Source organism: Morone saxatilis, unplaced genomic scaffold (assembly GCF_004916995.1).
Source record: "Morone saxatilis isolate NCDOM2014 unplaced genomic scaffold, NCSU_SB_2.0 Contig3, whole genome shotgun sequence".
In the NCBI taxonomy this organism is placed as follows: Eukaryota; Metazoa; Chordata; class Actinopteri; family Moronidae; genus Morone; species Morone saxatilis.
In genome coordinates this window covers 21,814,246-21,828,207 of record NW_023339873.1, presented here as the reverse complement: position 1 = coordinate 21,828,207, position 13,962 = coordinate 21,814,246, and the positions used below count along the sequence as shown (strand labels likewise).

Sequence of the window (13,962 nt, the reverse complement as noted above, 5' to 3'; positions counted from 1 at the left end):
AGGGAATACTGTCAGTCTTAAATCTTATCTTAATGAATATTGATGATGATGTGTAGCAGTCGAGTTGTCACGTGCTAGCTAGCCGGTAGCATGCTGTTAGCCAGCCACAACAGCCTGCTAAGATTGACTTGCTCAATGTCAGTCAGCTTGCTAACTGACACTTAGCAAGCTAACTATCTTGGCTGCTAACCTGATATCATACCTCTTATGTCATGATGGACTGCAGACAGTGTGGAGTTAATATTAAAGTATAAAATTGGATGGTGCATCACATCTTATATGATAGCTTCCTTTGTTTTGGACTCTTCAGATGACTATTGCCTCAAAGTTTGCAGTAAGGCTGTGCAATATGACCAAAATGACCACTTAGAAAGGCCACTTTCCAACTATGTTGCGAACAAAATTAAACCATGCCAATGCAACAGAAGTAGCAAGTATAGGTGGGTACGGAGCTTGTTTTTTTTTTTTTGCCTTGCCTGGTCCTCTTGTTCAAAAATTACCCTGTTCTGTGCAAGCCCCCTAGCAAAGAAGGACCCGCTTTGAAGCCATTTTGACATAGTGGCCAAACTGTGTCATTACAGCAACGATGTCCATCATGTGAGGCACACTGGCCAAAAACGGTGATATAAATTTTTTTGAACGTCACAACCCCCCCCCAAAAAGACTTGTTTCACTAATCAGAATTTTGTTCCCATTCTGTTACGTTGGACATGTTGAAAGTCTAGAAGATCAGTTACAAAATAAATGATTTATCCCTATTCAAGTTAACTATGGTGGGCCACTGTAGCCCATAGGGCTTGCGCAGTATGCTTCATCTGGGTAATGTTCATTGCAGTGGGTTTGGTTTTTGGCTTCATACGCCATTGGAATCACCTTATCATAGGGAATTAAACGGCGCCACTGTATCCAACGTTGTTATCCCCAGTTCCTCTTTATACATCGGTGGTTTCTGTTTCACGTTCATTTTCCTCAAATTTAATTGCATAATAAGTGATGCCCACTGATTTTTGGCACTTCCACTGAAATGTACTGATTCTGTGCACGGATGTTGTTGTTATAAATGCTGATGTTAACGTTGCTAACATGGTAAAAGGTAACATGGGACCTGTACTTGTTTAGCGCCTTTCTAGTCTTCCGACCACTCAAAGGGCTTTTACACTACGTGCCACATTCACCCTTTCATACACATTCACAGCAAGAGAGGGGAGCAATTTGTATCAGCTATCGTTGCTCAAGGATACTTCGGCACGTGGCAGGGAGGGAGCCGGGGATCGAACCAACAACCACCGGAGATCGAACCAACAACCTTCCGATTGGGGGACGACCTGCTCTGCCTCTAATCCACATAGTCTTGACGGTATGATGTTCTCATTTGGATCAGTCTTGACTTGGACTCAGACCTCTTTGGATCATTTTTGGAATTGTCTGGGGGTCGACAAAGGTGGGTGTTGACTTGCAGCACTTGTCTTTCTAAAAGCTTACCAGCAGGTTCAGTTCAAAGCTATTGGCATAGCTAATAGCCCTCCAAAACATTGTACTGACCAAAGATTATTTGGTTAATCCAAATGGTTTAATCAGGCGTATTAGAAAAGTAGATTTCAATCACAAGTGTTGAAAACTTGACTTCCACTTATAGGATCCTTAGGTTAGGATTGTTGAAGCCCAGATGTCTTAAAGTGTTTTGGTAAATGGGTAGCTCTCTGTAGCTTTTTCAGCTAAAGCAATGCCATTTTTTTTGGTATTATGCTGTTTACTTAAACATTCTTTCTTTCAGTTCTCTCATTATACACCAATTTCCCGTGGGTCTTTATTTTCTCTAATCTGTCATCTTAGCTCTTTCTCCATCGGTCCAAGACATTTGCTGCACGTTCATGGATGTTTAGGAGGTGCTTCCTTTCTCTCTTTCCATTATCTCTTCTTGCGTCCATATCTGTCTGTGGACAGACGTTTTTTTTTTTAAAAAAATGGGGGGTGATCATGGGGGAGAGGCTCCAGTCATCCAAGGACCTCTGCTGTTACCCAAGACTGATCCTCCATTCAGCTGACAGTTTCTCACCAAGGCAGTTTAGATATGTAAATAGACCACTAACACCCAAGGCAAAAATGTGGGTGGGGTTATCCTTTACCTTTTCTACGCTGCATAGACTGTAGCTGGACATGAAGAAAAAAACATATCCACAACAAATTTATAATTCAATAATTTAATTTAAAAAAAAAAAAAAAAAAAAACTGGCTGATTTACTTTTTCATCTGCAGCCACCCTGGCCCGTAGGCTGTGGCTGAGCAGTTAATTTAGTTTGGCACTTTGCAGATTAGCCCTCAATTTCAGTGCACTTTCTTCTTACACCTTCTTTACTCTTGTAGCTGTTGTAACAAGAGTGTGCGATGTAAGAGTGTGCGATGTAAGAACCTCCCTAAGATGATTGTCAAACATCTTTACCTTTGGATAGCTTTTTGGATACGTCTGACCGTATTCGTTTTCCAATACTTGCCTCTATTTCCATCTGTCTCTAGCACCTCTACCACTGTCAGTCCTGGTACGACTCTCCTTGAAAGTAACGACTTCGGGGATTGAAATTAATCGTTTTTTTTTTTTTACTAACATGTGTACTAACCTTCACATTTCATTTTTTGGTTTACATTTGATTTACTTTACTCTTTTCACTCACACTGGTTTCTCACCTACTCTGCAAAGCAAACAGGCATTGGATTCGCTATGGTAAACACACTCCATTGTATGGTAGATATCATTCTTATTGTCATTTTTGGTTTGCTGTGTACTTCTCCCTGTCCTCTTTTTTGACTTCTGCACATTAAGATACAATCCCCCAAAAAACAAACAAGGAAATGGGTTTTGTATTCCCAAACTTTCGTGTTGCCCTTACTTTTCATTCACCTTGTTCATCCACTGTTGTTGCTTCTCTGCTTTCCTTTTTAATCTCTTCCTCTTTTTATTTTGTCACCCATACCTTTTGTTTCTCTAGGGTTTTACTAATTCTCCTTAATTCCAGATGAGATTTTTCTGTTCAGTGTTTTTTGGTGATAATATTGTGGAAACTGCCACAGTTGTACAGCGACCAAAAAAAGAGCAAAGTCACGCCAGTAATCTTGACTGTTGTCCTGTACACTATGTCCATAGCCTTACATGGACTGAATCCTCCTTTCACCAGACTGGTCATTTTCATTCACATTCCCAAACAAGTGAAAATACGAGGCAACCCACACTGCAGGAAGAAAACGGGATAAGAAAATATGACAGAGGATAAAAGCATTAGGAACAGACTTTTGTCTTGGGAGACACATTTTTATATAAATGAAAGCTAATGAAACCATAATAACAACTGCATGTGTAACAGTAAAAAAAGGGGAATGATACAGGGTTGAGAGAGGTCCTGACCTGATTGGCTGTGATACTGAAACACTAGCAGGGCTCAGGTGTGTGGTTTCACTCCAACACTTACTTAAGCTAAACAGCAGGTGAATGCTAAGGATTTTCCACCTTCAGCTTAGGCTACTTACCCATTTGTTTGTCCCTTATCTCGGCTTCAGATGGTGCTAGAAAGAAACAGGACTCTGACTGGAATTGGAATTCCTTGAATTGTGATATTTTGAAAGTCTAAAATACTTGTAAAATACTCCATCACACATTCCAACTTTCGTTAGTATTATCTGCAAATTATTCATAAGTGCTCACTATGCAGTATGGTTCCTTCCAGCAGTATTTTTTAGTGTAGTATATATATGTTTGGAACGGAGCCAAAGGCCTACCAGAAGCTGCTGAGCCCAGTTCTGTTGCCCCCTAGCCTGGCTCTGGTTCTGATACCCATTCCTGCCAGCACTCCTTGAGCTCCCTGTCTGGCAGAGCCAGCTCATAGACATATATCCAGCTAGTAGGTCCACTAGCTGCACAGCTAACTGACCTAAAGGCAGCTACAGTTAGCAGCAGATAGCGGTTACGCTGGTGATATGCTGCCCCTTATTTTTTTGGACTTTGAATTTGAACTGGTGGCCAGTTCTTACATTGCACCTTTAAGTACAGTACTTGAATGATGCGTTGAGTTACACTCTACGTCTGCTGTAGTTTTCACTACATGACATTGTTCCCAGACTGGTGTCCTGCAGTGTGGGTCTATCCTCTGCCATTCTGTTTCCTGCATGTTTGCATTTCTGTGGTGTGCCATTATTTTTTGGTCCGTTCCTGCATGTTGCTTCTATTACAATATATTTGTTAGTTTTCTTGCTCCCTCACTCATTTAGACACAAAATAATATTAAACAAAACAGTGAACACTACATGGTTTGTGCATCACTAGTGCTACATACAGATGAATATCAGTGCATGTTTGTCAGTGTCTGCAGCTAAATTCACCCAGTTATCATCTTTGTTTTGACATTTTACTAACCCTTCATACCTATCAATAGTTTCCCACAAATAGCATCTACTTACTCACATAAAAAATAAAGAAAATTTTGGGCTGACAGATTTTCTTTATATCTGTCCTGTGTGATTCATAACAAAGGTACACACACATCACCAGCTCTGAGATTTATAATTCACACAGACCTGAGTTCCAAAACAACACTGTAGGCCACTGTCTGTCCTCAAAATCCATTTTATTTCCACCCTCACTGTTCACTCTTCATTGTCAGGTAACGATATCAGTGGACGGGATTCTGACCACCACGGGCTACACCCAGGAAGACTACACCATGCTTGGATCTGATGACTTCTTCTATGTTGGTGGGAGCCCCAGCACGGCGGACCTCCCTGGATCTCCAGTCAGCAACAACTTCATGGGCTGTCTCAAGGAGGTAATGTGTCTGAATAAGTTTACATAAAATTGCACTGACCAATTTTTGACAACTAGAGGGAAAAATATTTCCAAAACAAGCTGTGAGACAGTCCAGACCCTCCCTGTGGGCTGAACAATATTATTGTCTCACTGGAGTCGTGTGTCTGTCAAGACAAAGAGGGCATAGTTGTCTGATTACTGGCCTTCCTTGAGAAAAAATATTTGGCTGTTTAACTGCTAGCTGCTGCTTAAAGATGCATATGAAGCAACTACCATGTGATACAATATGATTCGTCCCTATTGTGATGCAGTGCTATTTCGCACTGTTGTGCACCTTTGTCTCTGTCTCTGTCCTTCTCTCTTCTAAAGCCTGGAATCACATGTGCTCCATAACCATCCTGTGGTTGCTCGGTAGCTCAGGGCGTATACTGAAAACTTTAAACTGACAATGTCAGTGTCATGCTTGGGTGTTAGCTATTTCTGTTAGGAATACCATTGTCGCTGAATCTCACTGTATTGCTGTAACCTTACTGTATTTTCCTGTCTCTAAATATATGTCCCTTCATTTAGGGCTGCCAAATCTGTTCCCTTGAAGGGCGAAACAAACTATTGTATTGTATTGTTAAGATGGCAAATGTCACTAAGTTCCTACTCTCCCTGATGAAAATAATATTTAAGAATCAGTTCAGTTTTACCTCCAAAAAATAAAACAACAATCAGTGGTTTGTGTTATAATTTTTATTTATTATTTTATTGATATTGTTAGTATACATTCAAATCACAAAAGTTACACCTTTGTTTCCTTGAAAAAATGATAAAAACAAAAGTATGAAAACACAGCAGGTCTTCAAAACTAACATCTTTGTTAAAGGCAGGTTAGAGAACCTTTCTTTATGGAATTGTATTGCCTACACAAATTAAAAAATATATATCCCTGGTGATGTCAGTCTCTCCTAATAATGACTCAGTATAAAATAATTATTTTTAAATTATTAATTAAAATAAAATACGGAGAGCATGACAGAGGTCTGTCACACAATCTAACAGAACAGAACAGAACTTTATAAGTTATGAAGACTCTTAGCAGCATCCAGTGCTTAAACTGACCTTTCAACTCCTATCAGCAGTTACACAGTTACGTTACTCCTTCTTAAATTATAAGTCTTAAAATTATTCCTCAACTGCTGTCAGCTCAGCCTCCAGCTGACATTTCAACTGTTATCAGTGCCTACATCTTATCTGCTTTCAGTGCTTACATTTTCTTTTATCATTATTCAGACTTCAAATGACACTTTACAGTGTTTACACTGAAAACAGTGGTAACAGATGTCAACTGCTCTCAGCATTGTCACTTTAACTAATGCCATTCCTTAACACCTCAATTGACACTTCAACTCTTTTCAGTGACCCCTTGCATTGCTCCAGCTTCAAGCTTCACTCCAACTCCTTTTTAAGGGCATCAACTTTCTCACTTCCAGCTCGTCAAATATAGCAGCTTGGTCAGTGGCCCTATGCTTCAAACTATAACGCTATAGGAGCCCCTACATCATTTATGTGCCATCAAAGTCAGGTGACGTAGTATAAAAGGCCATGTTTGGAGGACGTCTTTAACTCAGGAGAACGCTGTTCGTGTCCCGTTTGAAACCAAATAACATTGTGGCTAGCTAGGTAGGTATGTAACTTTTATAAAAAATAATCTATCAAAGTTACCTACTGCAGCTTTAACTTGCATTACATTCTGTACATAAACTTTCATACTTACATACTTATTACTTATTACTATACAAACCACCAAGCTACGATTGTTTAAACTCATAACTTGTGAAATATTTCTCAGCAAGTTTTATCTTGAAACAGGACATTACATATTAATTATTGCTAACTTGACCGTGGAGCCCTGCACATGCAAAACTGATGCTAGAGGTACACCTACAGCCCCATAAGTTTGAAGTGGCCACTGGGGCCACTGACCAAACCTTGCATTTGATGGGTTGGTAGTAAGAACATGTTGGTATACATACAGTATATCAGCTCAAATTTATCATGTGGTCACGTAAGTCAAGATTACTGTAAAAGTTTGCAGAACCGACTGAAAACTGGGGAATGAAAGGGTCAGCAAGTAATCTTTGCTATTTTGATTTTGCTTCCGCTACAAATACTGTTCAAATTCACTGCATTAAAGTGGAGCCTCAGTAGAACCATGTTGAGGGAGAGTTGCCCCATGGAGTTAACCCACACACACACACACACACACAAAAATATATTGTTCCCTCAAGCTGATGATGTCATGTCTTAGCACTTGACTCGAGCCAGTTACACACACATACACACAGTACACAGCATCATATGGGCTGCAAGGAGAGGGAGGAAGAGGCACAGTGGCCATTTAATCCCCCCCTGGCCTTCTTCCTGCTCTGTGTCATGCCATGCTGGGCAGGTTTTGTGATTCCCTGTACCACCCACCCCTGACACACGTACATGTACACACCCACACACACGTCCAGATACAAATAGAAACACGCACACCCAAACATGCACATTAGTTATGAGTCTTTTATTTTCTGATGATGCAACACAGAGATAGCCAGGATAAAGGTGGTGTCACATGAAAAATATGAGACACACACACACACACATATTCGTGAGGGCTTGTGCACGCTCACACACATATGGTACAGGTCATTAATAATGTCCAGATCAGCTATTAAAACTGCTTACTGCTTAAAACTTAAAAACTGCACATAAGCATAATGTTTCAGTGTTGATTTAGTATTATTATTTTTTGTAACTAAATGAAATGTCACATATGCTTTTATCATTTTACAAAAAATAAATGTTTCCTACTATCATCAAAAAATATAGCATACAGACTTATATTAAACAATGTTGATAAAAGTATTTATATTTGGTTGTACTTGGCCTTCCCACTATATACAATAGTGTGTGAATTTGTACTTCATGAGTTTATACTTTGCTTTGACTTGATTCATTTTTACTTCACAAATGCTTTTCTTCTTGCTTTATTTACCATTGCACTAGCATATTGTCACACAAATCAGCTTAAAAAAGGATCAAAACTGATGCAGTTGTACACAGCTATAGGACATTTTTAAAGGTCCAGTGTATAGGTTTAGGTGGCTCTAGGTGGTATAGTTGCAGATTGCAACTCACTCTCTTTTTCCCCAATCGCAGGGAGAATCTACAGTGGCCATGAAATGTGTGAAAAACTAGTGCCCTATCTAGTGTTTGCTTTGTCCATTCTGGGCTACTGTAGAAACACGGCGGTTCAACATGGCGGCAGCCATGGAAGGCGACCTGCGACATCTGTAGATAAAAACAGCTCATTGTAAGGTAACAAAAACACAACAATTCTTATATTCAGGTGATTATATGCTAATGAAAACATAGCTATGAATAATATATTCCATTTCTGACAACAGATCCTCCTAAATGTTACACACTGGACCTCTAAGTGTTTATCAGTGTACACTACAGTATACAAAACAGCTCGCTAATCAATCAATCGTTGGCTACCTAGTTGCATCTGAAAGTTAATGTTAGCAAAACGCTTGTTAATTTACATCAGTAATTTGTTGGGTAGTTAGCTAGCATTTGCTAACATTTGCTAAATTAAGATGTGACTCTATGTAGCCTATGTCACTTTTATCTTTCAACTATCCTCAAAATGTGGCTTTTTTCAGGGGGAGGAGACGTCCTTCTTTTTTTCAACATACACAAGCTAGTACATAGCATATCCAAGTACAGAAAAGGAGAAAGTTGACCGAGGTTCCACCAGCTAGCAAGCTTGCTCAACTGTCATTGGAGCACAGAGCAAAAAGGGGCAAGACTTAACGGCCGTCCACACCAACAAGATTAAATATAACAATAACTAAAACAATGAAATTAAGTTCTTTTTTGTGTAATTTGCAGGCTAATATTTCATTGTACAGTTGTATACCACAATATCATCCATCAAATGGCTCTGAAAGGGATCCCATCGATACTGCTCACCACTGTCATTATATTAAGAACGATTTTTTAAACATTTATTTATAGCTATAGTTCTTGATGTGGATGGCCCTTTAACAGTCAATTGGGTCAACTAATTGACAGGTTTATTTGGTTGGACAAATCTGCCTGGATTCATATCATTCTGTCACACACTGGTTTGGCTCTACATTATTGATCTGGTTAAAAATAAAATTGTAAAGCTACAGAATGTGAAAGCACTATCACTTCATTCCCCACAGTAGCAAATGATACACAGGCACTCATTTATGCACACTGGTCACAAACACACTGTCTGTAAGATTGTCATCATACCTCATACAGTCACACACATTCTGCCCTCCTCCTAATCACAGGCCCACCCACCCACGGATCTGCAGCACCCACCAGCTCTCCCTCTGTCTGCCGTCCAGCACCCTCTCGTCCTGCACTCCCCGCCATTAGGGCTAATTTGCCTGCTGCCAATGCTCTTGTCCTCACCATCCACAGAACGGCATTACGGATAAATGTTTTGTTACCATGGCACCAAGTACTGGTCGCCTTTGGTAGCCCCTGTGGCTGGCTGGCCCGTGATTATTATGCCTTTCATAAGCCAGCAATTACAGAAAAAGCCTACATCTCGAAACCTACTAAATACATAATGGCCTACAATAACACATAATTGCTATAATTGTCATTGTCATTACACCTCCATCAAGCACTCATATAGAGCCTTCTGACTGTGCCTGTGTACTGCAGCCAACAAAGGACGAGTTCACAGGCTGAACACTGAGGATGAGCATTTGTACCACTCATTGGTATTATTCCTGATTTCTCTTCCACGACATTTAAAAAAGGTTTCCCGGATGTTACATTCTACAAAAAGAGCAAAAAAAATTAGACCAAAGGCAATTTCATCTTTTAAAGACTAACTGATCTTACTTTTAGTGATATGAATAATATCCCTTGTGGTGCCTAGTCAGGTAGTGGTGGAATTTAAAAAAAGTACATTTACTCAAATATTATGCTTAAGTAAAATTTTGAAGTTCTTGTACTTGAGTATTTCCCTTCAATGCTACTTTTACTTTAATTCTACTCCACTACTTTCCACAGTTTTTTTTTTTTTACAGCCATTAATGACTTGTTTTACAATTTAAAAATGTTTCAGTAAAATATTGTTATAGGTGTAACTACCCAACATTATACTTAACTATACTGCATGGATTTTCATTTTTACACATGGTAGCCATGGATGCTATAATAATGATGAGTGAGTACACCATTGATATGGGTTGATCAGAAGTGCTATATTTATTAGAAAACTATTTATAGAACAGCCTCATAATTGAGCCTCAGAGCAATGTTTTTGATTAGAATATATTTATTGTTTATTACAAAACAGATATTGACGCATTTTACTCCAATGATACTGTACTGCCGAGTACTCACTCAGCCCCAGCAGTTCTGCCTTTTCCTTTAAGCTCTGAAGAAGGCACACTGTTGTAGAAAAGGCGGAGCTGCATATCCATAATTTTACTTGTTTTTTACTCAAACCCAATATGCTGTTCTCTATTTTTGTGTTGCTTTGTGTTCCCACACAACCTAAAATATCTGGAAAACCTGGACACTTAGAGACTAAGTCATGGAAACACCTGGGAATTGATTAAAGTGACCACATATCCTGGGTAAAAGGATGAAAAAAATGTAATTGTATTTAAGCCACTCACTCAGATCACATCTCATCATAATAGGCTAATTAGTTTTCTGTAAAATAAATTATTGTATCTGATTTGGATGGTTTGCTCCACTGAGTGGACCCATAAACACTGACCACCATTGTGGGCGAGTGCTGTCCTGTACTGTCAGAGAAAGAAGAAAAAACTCTGGAAAACGATTTCTTAAAATAGTGTGAACCCTCTGAAAGTCATAATAACTCATCCTGAGCTATCTGTCATTAGCATCTTAGCACGTGTCCCCACTTACCCCCAAAGATGGCCCTCTTTTCCAATATGTGCTTTATTTTTCCTTCACATATGCATGTTCAGTCTTAGCTTCTTTTTTTAACTTATAACAGTGAGGCCATTTTCATCAGGCCAAAAACTATAAAGTAATTGCTGAAAGTACACTTACACTGTGCCTGCTTAATTGAAGGTTTTCCCAATAATATAGGGCCCCTCGGCACACTGCTGGCTACACACACACACACACACACACACACACCATTCACTGACATGCCTTTATACGTCACCAAATTAAAGCTTGTCTTTATCTAATTACTCAAATCGGTGTATAAAAGCACCATCAGCCCCAGTCAGAGGATCCCTTCACATATTCCAGTAGACTGACTGAGGAGGAGCCTGCCTCATATTGTGTGATCTGCTGAGGGAATGATGCCACCCTGTGGGCAAGAACACACACTGCAGGAGCTCTGCAAAACACTCCAAGGAGTGTCTCATGGCAGGACCATGTGACCGATAATACTACAACACAAATATTTAAAGGGAAGTGCTCATTGCAGGTGTGTCTGCAGGAGGGTTACACCAATGTACACAGACAGGATAGGATATTTTGTTTTGTTTGTTTGGCACTATTACCAACCTCCAACCCTGTTTAATTCAGCTTATCTTGAATGAATCCTTCTGTAGTTTCGAGAATTTGGTCGATTCTACTTTGCAACCTGGCTGACAGTTATTTCTGAACAGCCATACATGCAGCCCCCCCCCCCAGACACCACACACACACTGTCAGTGGGCAGAGATTTATGGGCGAGGCAGACTTCTAGGGATGATAAATGTCTGTGTCACCCAGTGCCTACACACACACCCAAACATGCATTCAGGGTAACACTATAAGCTTATATTGTGTTGAGTTGCAGTATCCACTATGGGATTGTAGGCTCCATGCTAAGACTTTAGCAAATGCTAAATGCTAGTATGTACATAGATTACGCAGAGCTAAATGAACGCTTGATATTAAAGTTGTGTCATTGTTTGAATGCAGATGGAGACAGTGATGGACAACTGCCTCCCTTGCTGTGTCTTGTCCAGTCATGCACATAGTCTCCTGCAGTAGAGCAGCTGAGTTGTAAAATGCAGAGTAGAAAGACACTTCCCTCTTCCATATTTTTGTAGTTTGCAACAATATGTTCATTATGATACCTTGTAGTTAAACCCAGTGTCCTAGAAATTACATTTATATACTAATATGTTCTCCCAGATATATTGTTCTGTCAAGTGTAATGACAGCCTGGATTATGTTCGGAGGCAATGTTTTTGTGAGTGAATGAAGTGCTACATGAAACACATTGGAGCCACAGGTTTTTATTAAATCTTCAAAAATGACAAAACAACATGGTATGCTTTTTTGGCACAAACATTTTCCCAGTAGACTAATGCAGAATATGGGCGTATGTAAGTAAACAAGTGTAAACCCCAGCAACTTTAACTAAGTTGATATGTCATACTCATATTCACCCAATATGGCACTTAGCCTAAGCTCCTCTGGCTCCAAGCCATCAATTTGCAAATTAGTTTCATATAAACTTTATAACTAAATACTTTATTACATTATTTGTGTGGTTGAATAGCAACTTTATAAAAGATAATTATTGCCTTTTGGACCATGTAAAAACTCCCACAATTAAATAATATAAAAAATGCAGGGGGAAGATTATGATGAAATATACAGAGAACTCTCATGTTTTCTAGAGAGTGAACCCTTTCTATTATTGACATTTAATGAGCTTTCCTATAACACAGGAAAATAAGACAGCTTGAAGCCCAGTCTCAATATGAACACTGGAGAACAGTCCCAGAAAGATGATTTCAATGACCCTTTGACCCTTCCTGCATTACCAGCCTCAGGATAAAATCTGCACTATGTGTGCATTATACTTGTGAGGCACTAAGATTTCATGTTTAAAATGTCCAGTGCTTTAGCATTATGTGCGGCTAAATCAGTTTTATACTGGCTTACGGAAATTCCGAGTTAATGGTAACGTTAAAATCTAGCAGCTATATTGGCTGGCAATCTAACAAGGTAATTTCAAGAGAGTCATATTGTGTTACATTGCTCCTTCTCACACACTGATAACTGTGTGTGTGTGTGTGTGTGTAGGTGTGTGTGTAGGTGTGTGTAATGTTGTGTGTGTCGTGGAGGCCTGGTTGAGGAGATAATGCAGTGATGGATTTCTATCATCTGGCCATTGTCAGACATTTACAATTGCTTTCTGTTGCTTAAACTCTAAGTCACACACCAACGCACACATACCAAACACACACACACATATATAAATTGTCTGTTTGTGTTGATGTATATAGTGTGTGTTGGCTATCCCTCAGCCTGCTATCAGTCTCTGCTAATGCTTCATTCTCATGTTAACCTGCAGCCTGCGTCTGCAGTGTGCTGATAAAGCTCCCTTTGCATGTTGAAAGGCCCTTTTGCTATTATTGTTCAGAGGTGGCAGGGACCTGAAAGTGACTTGTCAAATTGTCAGCTACACCCTCCGTTCCCACTTCCACCTCCCTGCCACAGCCCCCTTCCCCTTCCAGTCTGAAGCCACATTTTTTATGATTTATGCTCTCTTTTATCAGCAAGCATGTAACAGGAGAGAAATGTGTACAGTAACCACATCAAATGCTTTTGTGTGTGTGTGTGTTTGTGTGTGTCCAGGCAGCATACTGTCATGGTCATATCCCATAAAAGGAACGACCAGGTTTTTGGTAACAATATAGCATTTTTGTCAATAAAACAAAAATTGTTTAAGTGTGCAATTGTTGATTCCTGACCTATCACATAGACTAGGTTCCATAGACTGTATAAATAAAAATGGATAGATTTCTGAAAAGCCGTTCTAAAGCTCTGTGTAGTCTGGCTGTTTTAAAAACGAGAAAAGAGGTGGAGCGTGGGTGGAGCTGAGGCAGGCTGATTAAAGCATGGTTATTGAAAAAAGACCCATCTGTCACTCATACTGGCCACTGTCTTAAATATGCATAACTTTTAAGTCTTGAATAATATGACTTAAACGGGTGAGTTCTATAAAAATTCACTCCTAGTACAGTTGTTATGAATGGGAAAATTAGCTATAGAAGCCAAAACAGTTTCTGTACAAGCACGGTTAATATATTTTATTTCTGCTGTAAAGTTAGGCATTATAATATGGGGCATTATGGAGATTGACTTAC

At 39.5% G+C, this 13,962-nt stretch overlaps 1 protein-coding gene across 1 annotated transcript in view; it reads left to right on the top strand.

Annotated features, from left to right (window-relative positions):
• The window catches only part of LOC118337183 (neurexin-3-like), a 77,598-nt gene that overhangs the window by 516 nt on the left and 63,120 nt on the right, over positions 1 to 13,962 (top strand). The window contains exon 3 of the mRNA XM_035674089.1: positions 4,650 to 4,811. Within this exon, the coding sequence (XP_035529982.1) occupies positions 4,650 to 4,811 (162 nt within the window). The remainder of the gene's footprint in view (positions 1 to 4,649; positions 4,812 to 13,962) is intronic.